The 13186-nt window shown below is 39.8% G+C and overlaps 1 protein-coding gene across 2 annotated transcripts; it reads left to right on the top strand.

The window, feature by feature from the left end:
• Positions 1 to 1263: 1263 nt before the first annotated feature.
• On the top strand, positions 1264 to 12189 carry LOC147799861 (ras-related protein Rab-20-like). 2 transcript variants are annotated; one of them, XM_087132511.1, is made up of 4 exons: positions 1268 to 1482; positions 4403 to 4496; positions 5086 to 5142; positions 6973 to 12189. In XM_087132511.1, the coding sequence occupies exons 1-4, from the start codon at positions 1454 to 1456 to the stop codon at positions 7462 to 7464; spliced, it is 672 nt and encodes a 223-aa protein (XP_086988637.1). In that variant the 5' UTR covers positions 1268 to 1453; the 3' UTR covers positions 7465 to 12189. The 2 variants fall into 2 exon arrangements, with proteins under 2 accessions (XP_086988638.1, XP_086988637.1); XM_087132512.1 differs by lacking the exon at positions 5086 to 5142 and having other exon boundaries at positions 1264 to 1482.
• Positions 12190 to 13186: the final 997 nt, after the last annotated feature.

Here is a 13186-nt window from a genome sequence, read left to right as displayed (position 1 = left end):
CTCGACTTTTCGGTCAGGATACTCTCGTTTTCCTTTGGAGAGAGGGCTAGACTCAAGATTTGCCGTTTAATCGATAGAACTAGAGGTTAATACTAAAACGTCCTTTTTTCATGAAACTATTTCACAGAATCGAAAATACACCAATCTCACGACTGAGTATAAATTTTTTACTGTGCTTATCTGCACATTAGAGACTCCGTTGCGTCCATTTCAACCAGGGTAAACTTAAGGCAGACATTTGCATAGTGAAAACAGCTGTGATGAAAGTCTTGTCTCGGCGGTAGACTTCTCCACTTGGAAACTACAGTGGAAAAATGAATGCCTCACACTAGACTTTTCTGCCATCGAAATAAAACACCCAATCCCGTGTTTTAGATGTGGAGTCGTCTCCGATTGAGAACAATGACATCAGATTCGATGTAATCTCCAGGCGGGGCATGGGGTTCGGGTATTTTATTTTGGTTTGAGAAATTCAGTGTAGTGTTAGGCAGTCACTTGTCCACTCTGGTTTGCAAGCGAAGAAGTCCAGCGAAGAGACACGACTTTCTTCAAAGCCCTTTTGACAGTGGAAAACTGCCTTTGCCCGGTTGAAATGCAGGCAAAGGGGTCGCTATAGTGTAAAGAAAGGCACCCAAAAAAGGACGTTGATGGCTGGCGCGTCTGCCGTGACTGATGAGATCGTTTGAGTTGAGCAGTTCGGTGAAAACAGGGAGAACGTAGCATTAACCTGAAGTTTCTCGTCTAATATTTACAGTGCCAAAACAAAACATACAATCGCCTACCTCAGGCTTCTTTGACCGGTTACCCGTTTGGCCCAGACGAACCCTACGCCCAAGGTTCCCTTTGAGGGAGACAGTTGTTTGTTTATACAGTACATTATTGTGAAAAGGCACGTACAATGTAATTTGCGTACATGTGAATGGAATTGGAAGTGGACGTTCGCGGTGCAGTTTTTTTTTTAAGTTTGTCCCTTTGCCGCACCATACTATTCTTAGGAGTATGCACCCTGAATGTCAAACGGTTACTCATTCAACGTTCGAATATGATGGAACAGTTACTTGTTCAACCATGGAGAAATAATTTTATTTCTCCATGGTTCAACGTTGAATGTCGAACGTCAAACGAGGAACGCGGAATTAACTTCACATCGGTGCGATACCGGTATGTGCAGCTCACCAGCATGGAACAACCCCAGAGTACGAATGACCTTTAACCACTTAATATGACGTCATTGGAATATGTACGCGCATGCTCATAATGTACACGCAGGGGGGGTACGAGGTCTAGGTCTTTACACATGTTTTGGGTGAACCATTGGTGATGTCGGTTAAGGTTGACCAAAGTTTCATGAAATTTAGGTACATTTGTACATATATACTATGAATGGTCGCAGACATGAGGATATAGTGTTTTCGGTTGTCATGGTCCACGGGGGACTGATTTGTCCATAGGAATGTCTTCTCAGCCGGAGAAAAAAAGAGCGTAAGTTTTTCCGTTTGTCCTGTTTCTTTGCTGTGTGTGTGTGTCCCAAGTTGTGGGAGGCAGGCAGGTACATGTAAATGTAGGTCATAAACTTAAGTCGAGTAAGGTCGCTGTTACGCCCCGACTAAGGCGTCTGCCCAAAAAATTCTCAACATTCTCCCAGACCAACCATGCTTACTGTTACTGTTAGATCAAGGAGCTCACCCCCAACATAATGTTAGGCCTAATTCACCTGTACCCAGCTTAGAGGAAGGACACAGACATGACAGAAGGAGTTGCAACTTGCAACTCTGGCAGTGGCACTCCAAAGTGTTCAATGGTGGTTGCCACCAAGTCAGACGAGTCATAGGAAACATTCCAAAAATGCCTGATCACTGCCTGCATCTTAGCCGGACAAGCCGGGCCAGTAATATTCTTGCTTGCAATTAAATACAAATTATTGCTGTGACCAGGAAATCAAGAGAGAAATATCCCTGATTAGACCTACTGAGTACTGTTGCCATCATAAATAAACTTTTAAAGTTTGATACACTGTTCCATTACCCATGCAGAGTTTGTAATTTTTCTCTCCTCTCTTCAATACATCAGTGTTCAAAGACTTGGTAAAAAGGCTAAGACTGGCCAACAAAATGATGACTTTTACTGGAAAGCTAAGTTCAAAGTAACAAAATGTGCTATTTCATCAAAGGGAGTGCAGGGACTGATCGTGAAATCTCACAAAATACTCTTTTGTCCAAATGCCATGATAAAAATGATTGAAACAAAACAGAAAATCTTGCGAACAACCAGGCTATTTAGAAAGAAGAAAGCGCTCATTAAGGGCAACGACTGCACGTATGTACATGTACACATAGATTTAGGGCACACAGCATTATGCAAGCAACTGCGCAAGCATTAAATTTTGTGTTGTCGTGAGATCATATCAAGCACCAACAAATGCATGAATATTCATTCTCCTATACCTCAAAGTTTTAAGGATATAGATTACCAGCGACAAATTGTGGCGGCGATCATGGGGTACAAAGGGGTTTCGTAGTTGTGAAACAGATGGTGCGTAGCAAGCTTTCGGTGCACTCTGGCTACGGACATACATGTACCAGGCATGCAAGGAAGCAGTAATTGGCCAGATGTTAAAGCCCAGGCAGTTCAAACTCCTTCTGTGTCCTTCCTCAATGTACCCAGGTACCTGGCATCATCGATGCATGTAGGCCTAGGCACCTGGCATCATCTAGGCATGTAGGCCTAGGCACCTGGCATCATCTAGGCATGTTGGCCTTGGCACCTGGCATCATCTACATGTAGGCATGTAGGCCTAGGCACCTGGCATCACCTACATGTACATGTAGGCCTAGGCACCTGGCATCACCTACATGTACATGTAGGCCTAGGCACCTGGCATCATTTACATGTACATGTAGGCTTAGGCACCTGGCATCACCTACATGTACATGTAGGTGTAGGCCTAGGCACCTGGCGTCATCTACATGTGGGCATGTAGGCCTAAGTACGTGGCATCTAGGCATGTAGGTCTAGGCACCTGGCATCATCTAGGCATGTACATGTAGGTCTAGGCAATAAGCTTTATCACAAATACTGCATACATGTAGGTGATATTACACAATGGTAGAAAGGCAATAAGGGAAGGAAAAAGGAGCAAACATTGACCCATTTTTCCTTCCCACAATGCCTTTCTACCATTGTACCAAATCACCCATGCAGTATTTGCAACAAGGCATATAGCATGTACAGATGTATGTATACATGGTATAGCCACTGATACCCTAAACCTTTTTTTTTCTACAACTTGTACAAATACAACTTAAAAGTTGTTCATGCTCTCAAACTTTGTGGTGTAGTTGCCCACCCAACTACAGTATTGTAGTTAGGACAATCCTTGCATTAGTTGAGATCATCCCAACTAATTTGCAATTTAATTTATTACTCCATCATCAGTCAGGTTTGGTTGAGTGTACATGTACATGAAGGCCTACTGTTAAATTTATTATGTAAAATGCTAGCATATAAGAGTTACAAAATAATTACATGTACATATACCATCTTCAACCTAATAAGAGACTAAGTGAGCGTTTGTCCAAAGTATTCATTCATTGTACATTTATGTGTACAGTACATGTACATGTACATGGAGCTGTCATGGTTGTGATGTACATGTGCAGCTCAAGACTCAGGGACCCATAGTTAAGATCCCCAACGGGTGTGTGTTTTTTTTCTCTCTCTCTCTTTTTTTACATATATATAGTTCCCATTCCTCTAAAGTTGCATGATTATCCTTTTATTGTTTTAAATTAATGCCTATGATACATTGCTTGATATTCCTTTTATGATTTTTGGCGATATTTAAGGGTACTGTCTAAGGCAAACAGTCCCAAATTACACTAGTCTGATTTCCACGTGTACATGTATCTTATGAATGTTAATTCACAATGCCAATGTACATGTAAGCGTGAAACCAGACAGAGATTTGCCATTGTAACTACTAACGTAGAGTTAGATTTCTAATTATGGTACATGTACATACATGTGTATCTAAAACATATTCAGTTGCTGTATTGGCACAACAGCCAAATGTTGCCAAAGTGTACGGGTATCAGGACTGTGAATCATATACATGTAAATATCTACTGCCCTCTTATTTTCATAGGCCTAACGTTGCTCTCTGTGAAGTCCTTGTTATTAAAATGACAAGCCCTTCATACATTTTGAGAGGTTTGTCTGCTGAAAAGCAGGTAAATAAAGTTGGCCTGATTGTGTTCCACATTTGTTTTTCCTGCTTTAAGACTCGCAGTCTGAAACCAAACCATATTGCCACCCAAAACACAGCATTATTGGAAAGCATTGCCCCATTATTGGTTTTTGTACATGTATAATACATGTAGGCTGATGATTTTGTTTGTTTCAGTGATGTAAAAGTGGTCATCATTGGTGATGCATTTGTTGGTAAAACCACCTTCATCCGAAGGTACATGGAGAGAAGATTTTCTGAAAACTTGGGGGTAAGCTTTCAAATACTGTACAACATATATACCTGTAAAATTTGTGTGTGATTAAAGGTTAGATGAGCCTTAATGTAATGCATATGACTTAGAGTGACAGTCATCGAGAAGACATCAAATTACTACATGTACAGTGGCACCATACTCATTCTTGTGATGCATATCATTTATCAAGCTTAACAAGGAGTACAACATGTCAACTTTGAATTCAGTGGGAGCTGCTTTTTAGAATTCCGTATGAAGGCAAACTATCAAACTATCTCGTGCTACAATGACATGTATACTTATGTACATGTATGTACATGTAAGCTCTGAGTGTTATGGTACACATGTCACATACATACTTGTATTTACAATGTACATCAGTTGGGCTCGGGTATTGAATTAACTCAAATGTGCAGTATATACTTGTACATGTATGTACCTGTTCTTTGTACCGGCTTACCCTTTTCTATATCCAAAAATGTTCACTTATCGTTAACGAATACATGTAGTATGGAAAAAAATCCTTAGGATTTTCTTTGAGCTGTATCTCTTCAAGTATTGGTTTCCGATGATATAATCAGACACTTTTTTTGAAATTCTTCAGACTGTGGGTGCATGCTTCTTTCTCAAGCAGTGGCATGATTACAACATAGCTATATGGGTGAGTACCTTTCAAGAGTACGTGCACGTACATGTACAGTATGTGTTCTTGTGTGTATGTACATGCATTCTTGTATGTACATGTATTCATGAATCGTTGGAAAGAGCAAAGGTCAACTTTGATCATTGAGCTTAGAAAAACCAAAGTGCAGATTGTGCCTGTTTGTTTCTGTTGGCTGAAACTCTGCCATTGCCAGTCTGATGGGTACTGTACATGTACATGTACAGTGTATGTACAGTACAGTAAGCTCCGGTGTGCACATGAGTGTACATGTTTATACAGGGTGTTCCAGAAAAAAAAAACCTGAGGAAAGGGGTTAATATGCCCAAACCATGAGATACGATTATAATGTGTGAGGATCTCCGGAAAGGAGAAGCAGAATTCTTTCTAATGATACCTTAATGGTATCCCTCCTGTCATGCATGACTGAACATCATTGTCTTGAAAATGGGGCATCCGAACTCAGTTGTAACACTTTGGATGCGTTCCAGGAGCCATTGAGCCAACTCCCGTCTCCTCCTGAGGTCTCCACACAAAAGTTGGTGGCGGATGTGCATTCAGTATGGATGGAACTGCAGGTTTAACTGCATTATGCGGTTAAATAAAGAATGGACAGTCTAAGTCCCTTCCTCCAGCAACTGGATCCCCTTGGCTGTTCGACAAGTTGTTGTCGAACTGCAGCAATGTTTTCAGTAGTTCGCGCTGTGTGCCTCCTTCCCGAATGACCCTTATTCAAATTAAGGGTTGTCCCATGTTCTCGGTATTTGCGCACATTTTCCCAGATGGTCGACTTGGCTGGTGGATCCCTATCATGGAAAGCTTCCTTAAATGCAGCTCAGGTGACCTGAAAGCTCTTGTTTTCCAGAAATTTCGTCACGACAAACACTCTTTGCTCTTTGGTAAGTTGCACCATGTTGCAGACTTGCTGTCCTGCTTGGAACACTTTCCAACACTGCACTGGCCTACCTCGGGGCAAGTCAACACATTTAAACCAGATTATTGCATAACTTGAAAGTGACAAAGGCAATCTTCCCTCATTAACAGGACATTTTGTTGTCACTTTCAACCACGACAAGCATGACAGAGGACAACCTCATTTACTGGTTTATCCAAAGTGTTACAACTGAGTTTGGATGCCCCATTTTCAAGACAATGGTGTTCAGTCATGCATGACAGGAGGGATACCATCCAGGTATCATTAGAAAGAATACTGCTTCTACTTTTTGGAAATCTTTATACATTATAATCATATCTCAGTGTTTGGTTTTTTTCTGGGACACCCTGTAAATATAGCCATACTTGTTCGTAGAATACTGTACATGTAGGTACCATGTACATGTACATGTAGCGGAGAAATAGAGGAAGGAGTTACTTAGTTGAAAGTGTTAAACCATGATTCTCAAACTTCCTGTTACGTGAAGTCAGGGAAAATACCAATTTAGTCTTTTTGTTTTGTCAATAGAGTACCTGAAACTGTAAAACAGACAAAAATAAATAAATGTCCAGTCATAAAGAATGTCAGAGTGACTCATTGTTTAACAATACAGTGTACTGATGAAACTGGGCCATCAAGTTTTCATACTATGCATATTGTACGTGTTCATACATGTACATGTATGTACATGTACACTGTACATGTACATGTATGTACATTTACATTACATACATGTATAACGGGTCAATGGCCCTTTCACTATTTGAGCAAATTTCAGTAAAGGATGGTGAATGTTAACATCTACACCCCATCCATTTGAGAATGGGAAACTTTTAATTTATGGGTATTGTTCAGTAGAAATCAATGATCTCAAGCGTTGTCGCTGATTTTACTAGGATACTGCTGGAGAGGAGAGATTTTCCGGTCTGAGTTCCTTCTACTGTCGTGATGCCTCAGCTGCCATTGTTGCCTTTGACTTAACCAATCAACGCTCGTTTGACCTTCTGTCTGAGCGCTACCTGCCACTGCTAGACGCGGCGAAGGAAGACTGTCTTCTGTGCCTGACGGGAATGAAATTGGACCTTACAAATGACAAGGCTCGTGTTGACCGTCAGCAAGCAGAGAAATTTGCTGTGCAAGTGAATGAGCCAAGATACAGAGATGCCGCAGAGGCGGGCTTACCGAAGCCCTACTTTGAGACCAGTTCACTGACTGGTGAAAATGTCGACAAGGTGTTTGAGTTTATTTTCTCAACGCTCCTCCCTGTGACGAAAGACGGAACGAGTATTCAGCGGAAAGCCAGCCAGCAGAGCAGAGGGATTGTGCATGTGGAAGCAGATGACGATCAAAGCCCACAAATGAGCAAGTCAAAAAGCTGCTGCAAATGACCGAGTAATTGGGCGGCTGAAACTTGAAAGGTCTACATGGTAATCATTTTTCTTCCATTTGAATCAAATCCACAATGGTCATGGTAATTTGATGGTGTGTCATACATAGTATGCCAACTCTCTTGATTTAATCAGAACTGCTCCCATTTTTTAGTTCCCAAATGTCAGGAAAACGGAAGGTTATGATTTGCATAAAAAGGCAAAAAAATTAAAAAGCTCTGGTACACGTAAAAGAGGGTGTTCTTTGCAAAAAAGAGGTGCTCTTTGCAGTAAGAAGAGAATGCTATTACAATGTAGCTATGTCAAAATGGCAGTTGTCACACAGACAAATTTGTATACATGTACATGTACATGTACTCATGTAGGTGTATGTGTGAAAAGCTTCTCTTGCACCACTGCTCCTAAAATGGGTGTTCCTGTTTCTATCTTTCAACATTGGCAGGTAAAAATGTACCAGGGTATAGAGTTTGACCTTGACTGTAGATAAAACAATGTAACAAAATACATTTCCATTATTTCGCTTCCGCTGTCCACAATCAGAAACTCATCAGAACACTGATCACCACAGGTTACATGTGGGTCATTCTATGAGGCTGGGGCACAATTTTTGACTGTGTCCTGGTTACATCGTAACTGTTACCACCTGTCCTGACCTGTAGAGTACATGCAGGTCATTTACTCTTGAAAAATACACACACCTCCTGACCTCTGTATTCAACCTTGGAAGAAGTACAGTGTACATACATGTACATGTACAATGTACAGTATAACTGTCAATTTGGAATCCACATGCAGGGAAATACATGTATACAGTACGGAACCTACATGCACAATCACACATTGTGCCCCAACCTCATGGAATGACCAGTGTACATGTACGTGTACAAATACATGTACATGTACACATAGTTTTAAGATTCAGCCAGGTTAAGCATTTCTGTGAAATGTTGGTTCATTTTAATGCAAGAGATTTTATCTTATTAAACAGGAAGAGAGAACAAAGGTGTAAATGGGGTTTTCTTTCTCGAAAATAAATCTCAGCTGACGAGGTGTATTTTTGTATAGTTTCTGGAGATAGGAGCATAAAAAGTGTTGGTTTTCACTCAGTATACCAAAGTGCCAATTCAAATGACATAAATGAGCTACATGTACACGTTATATGTACATGTACTGCACCGTGCATGTATTCATGGCAAGCTTGCATACTGTCGTGAGGTTTTGTCCAAATGTTTCATTTGAGCAGTACATGTAGTTCATGATATACAGGCAGCAAACAGAAAAACAAGCCATTATAGCTGTGCAGAATAACCCTGCGCAAAAAAACCTTGAAACGATCAGAAATCTGCAGGCCCATGCTAGCATTTTGTCATCGGAAAATACATGTACATGTAGGTCACGATCAGGGGTGTTTAAAATGGGCATCGTTTGTCATGCGCCTACATCTTGAAAGAAGTATTTTGATAGAGCTTGGTCATGTTGGTGTCTGCGTGTATTTGGGGTCCCTCGGGTTTCCTAAAATATGGAGACACAGCCCACAGATGTCCAAAATGTTGGTCAAATCCTTGTTATATTTTTCAATAGGTGACTGTTTTTCTGTTTAAAGGTGCACTGCCCGAGACAATTTTTTTTGTTAGTGTTCAGGTCAGTACATTGTACCTGTAAACATACAGGTGTATATATGCCGGTACGGGGGGGGGGTGTGCACATGAATTTACAATTTTCTGGGAATTTACTTCTGGTTGAGACAAAATGAAGAATTAAAATGATGTACATGGATGTTCACTGTACTGTATTGTACATGTACATGTCTGTTTTACTAAAAAAGCAAAATTTTTTTACTATTTGAATTTTTATTTTGCATGTGATTTTTAATGGTGTTTTGTAAAGTCCATTGTTCCTTGAAGTTGCAGAGAAGTAAATGTGCATGTACATGTAGGAATGGTCACTACTGAAATGAACCAGTCGGTATTCCAACAGTGCATGCTCAAAATGGCGCATGTCTGAAGTGTGTGAGATCTGCCCTATCAACGGTGATCAACATAGCCCTACCTACAGGACTCGCTCAAATAGTTTGTTCCTACCAGTAAATGACTTTGGTGGGTTTTTTGGGGGGGGGGGAATCCAAAACTCCCTGGTGTATTCAAGTCGGGTTTTCGGATTTTCAATTGCCAATATACATGTGCCATGCAACTCCTCCGTGTATTTGAAATCTGTACAATGATTTGAAAATTTGTCCATACACCATGTACACTGTATTAGAAATTGCAGATACTGAAATGACATGCACAGAAAATGAAAACTTGAAGTTTGATTACATCTGTAAGTTATAAATTCAATTGTAGTCAACAGCGTTGCATATCAGTAACTGTCAATTTTAGGGAGTTATACATGTATGTAGCTCAACTGAGTGGAGCATCAGTAGTCCTCTTTTTCAGTTTTGGACGGGATCGTCATACTGACGCTCCATGATATTACATAATAGTAAGGTGAAAACGGTCCTCAAAAATTCCAAAGACTCACCAAAAAATACCTGTATCACCACCTACTGGCTTCCCTAAATGCCAATATCAAAAGGTTGGGACTTCAATGATATTTCTGACCGTTTGACATTGGCATTTAGGGAAGCTAATATCATTGAGTGTTAGTATGATGATGATCCGTCCAAAATCAAAACAGAGGAAATAAATGCTACACTCAGTAGAGCTAGGTGCTATACATACATATACATGTATGCAAGCTTACGTTTTGCTAGTTGTAGAGGCCAGTAATGAGAACATGGGCATCAGCCATTAATAAACCAATCCATTAAGCCTAACCCTATTACATGTACATGTACCTACCAAAAGTGGATGGGGGACCAAGTCCCCCCAGTCAAAAAAAAAGGGGGGGCTACTTTACTTTCTCTCCCCCCCCCCTTTCTGCTGTCAGTGCCCGTGACCTTTTGGATTGTACAAGTTTCAGCTTTTTGACCAGACTTTGCCCTTTGAAGCAGTTGCTGTCAAGTCTTTGTAAGCCAATCACAAGTCATTCAGTGCAAGTTGAGCCACAGGTTCATCAAGTGGACCATTACCATGAAGATTCTCGCACAGAGTAGACCAATCCATTAAATCCCACCCCATTGTCTTTCAACCAATCACAGCTGCGATTTACCTGTATGTTTGACATGCAGCGCACTCACATACGACGCACGCACCTTCAAAGTGCAGGGCAGCATTGGACAGGAGCACGTGGTAATTGTCCACCTGAGTACCCAACTTTTGATGACTTGTAACTCACTCAACCACAACTCATCCTCTCAGAACTCCGAGATAGTAGCACAGTTGTGCTTGTGAGCATGCGGCTTAATTTCCCCCACTGTATTTTAGCTGTCCTTTGTCTTTGCTCATAATTGTATGAAAAGCAGAAAATGGAAGGTGCCCAATTAAAATTGTGTTTAAAAAAAGCAAAAAAAAAAAAGAGGAAATGAACCAGAGTGAATGAACAGAATGTGTGATAAGTAGGAATCAGAGGCTGGGGTACATTTGCCACAGGTTACTTGTAACAATAAAATGAAATTCAAGCCTTATGCTAACTGAAGAAAATTTTGTCAGTTCTATCATTCATGATTGAAAGTAATTTCTCTGTGATGATCAACAAGAAAGTAGAGTATATTTAATTTATATGTATTTATAATCATGATTTTGTAAAATACATGTAAAGACTAAGAAAATACATCTTTTAATTTTAAATTATGAATTTATTAAGCTTTACAAAGCAATTTTGACTTGTGCGTACAACAGCAAGCATTCAGATAAATTTTCTACAACTCTTCTTTTATAATAAAACATGAACATGTCAACAATAGAAGCAAGCTGGAAGTCACCATCCAATGTTCTCACCCAAACTACTGGAAGCAGTTAATTTGCCAAACCATATAATGGATACATTTTCTCTGTAAAAATCTAAATTATACATAAATAAGAAAAGTGAAAGACAAAATAAATATCGTTCTTACGGCCAAAAGGAAACCAATATTTCCGGCATACTTTCAGCTTTTGCGTGCCAGGATTCCCTCTTTCATAATGTTTGGTCGCCATGGACTGTATGATTTTGGTTCTTAACACATACAGTATAAGACACTAATCAAGGCACTTTTTCATTATGTGGGAAGTTTAAGAAAGAAAACGGGCTACATTCAATTTTCAGATGACTGTGGCAATTATCGTGAATCCATGTAATCCACAGATACAATATCTTGACCAGATTTCTATCGTGAACAATGCCATTAAGTGTGCTTCGTACCGAAAAATGTAAAAAAAAAAAAAAAAAAAGGGAAATCTGGAAAATTTCATGTTTTAACATACTTCCAATCAGTATCCAGACCATTGTTAATAATCGGGATAACTGGGGTAACTTGCTTCCGGGAAACAGTAATTTGGTCTACTTTCATACATGTACACAACATGTAGGTGTCCCTGACAGGAATAATACTTTGTCTTGTCTGTTCTTGGTATTTACTGGTCGTAATTCTCATACCTGTATGCTTCCCCCATACACTCAGTTTCCCAATCCTTAACGATCTTATTTTGCTGTGTTTTCAGGCTTGTCTAATTACCCTCATATCGTTGTCTGTGTCTTTATTTCTTCTGTATGTTTGTCGGCATGTTTTTTGTGTTATAATTTTTAATTTGCTACACAGGCCTGTTTCATTTTTGCTTAGGTCAAATAAATAAGTGATCATTTTAACTGTGGCTTTGTGTCCAGCACCGCCCCAACCTGAAATTTTACTCCCTGTTTAAGCACCAACTTCAACCTCTGCAGTCTCGTGATCCGGTACGTTTCAGTACATTGGGCTTAAACTCTGACCGATTCTCACTAAACCATGTACATGTAGATTTGCTGAATGCAAGTCTCAAGCTTCCATTACTGTATCCAGTGACCACTTCCTTTTTTTAGAAACATAAGTACCAAGAGTTTTCTGCAATTTCTGCATTGCAGTTTGAGCATGGATTCGTTCAATTCATAAAAAATACTAAATCCAAGCACATGTGCGTGTACACAGATCACCAACACAACGTAATATATACTGTATACCCAAAGAATTGGTTAGAAGTCGGAATGAGTTTTTTTGGCCTGATATGAACAAAGTTATGACTTCAAATCAAATTCCAGAATGAAAAAAATCCCACTGAAAGAAAATTTCCACTTCAACTGCTCAAACAAGGACTTATCTTTCAGCTCAGATTAAGAGTATGCATACATTTCTCCTTGTCAAACTAACAAAGTCACTGTCTCCTGGCACGTCTAAGAAACTCTGCACTTTGAAATGACCACACAGTAAGCTAGAGTAAATGTATAAACCTATGGTAATATATTGCTTCTTTTTTCTCAAGGCCAATCAATGCTTGTTTGTATCACTGAATTTAAAAACTGTCTTTAACACCTAACCCCCTAGGGTGTACTGTATGTAAAATCATCCTGAAATTGGAGGATTTGAGACTGTTAGGGCTATTAAGTTTACTACAATTTACAAAGTTAAACTTCAATATATCTCAATCCAAATAAACAGTATAAAATCCCTTTACCAGACCAAAAAAAAAAAATTAAAAACTGGAAAGAAGTACATGTACCAGTACTAATAAGTACTGGTAATTAAGCAAACTGCACTGTTGATGTCCCAACTTCCCACATGGACAACAGAGGGCACTTGTTACTTAGCAACAATGTCCCTCAGTCCCATCAC

Source organism: Acanthaster planci, linkage group LG02 (genome assembly GCF_054643075.1).
Source record: "Acanthaster planci isolate LZ-2023a linkage group LG02, COTS_SCS, whole genome shotgun sequence".
Classification (NCBI taxonomy): domain Eukaryota; kingdom Metazoa; phylum Echinodermata; class Asteroidea; order Valvatida; family Acanthasteridae; genus Acanthaster; species Acanthaster planci.
This window is presented reverse-complemented; position numbering and strand designations above follow the sequence as displayed.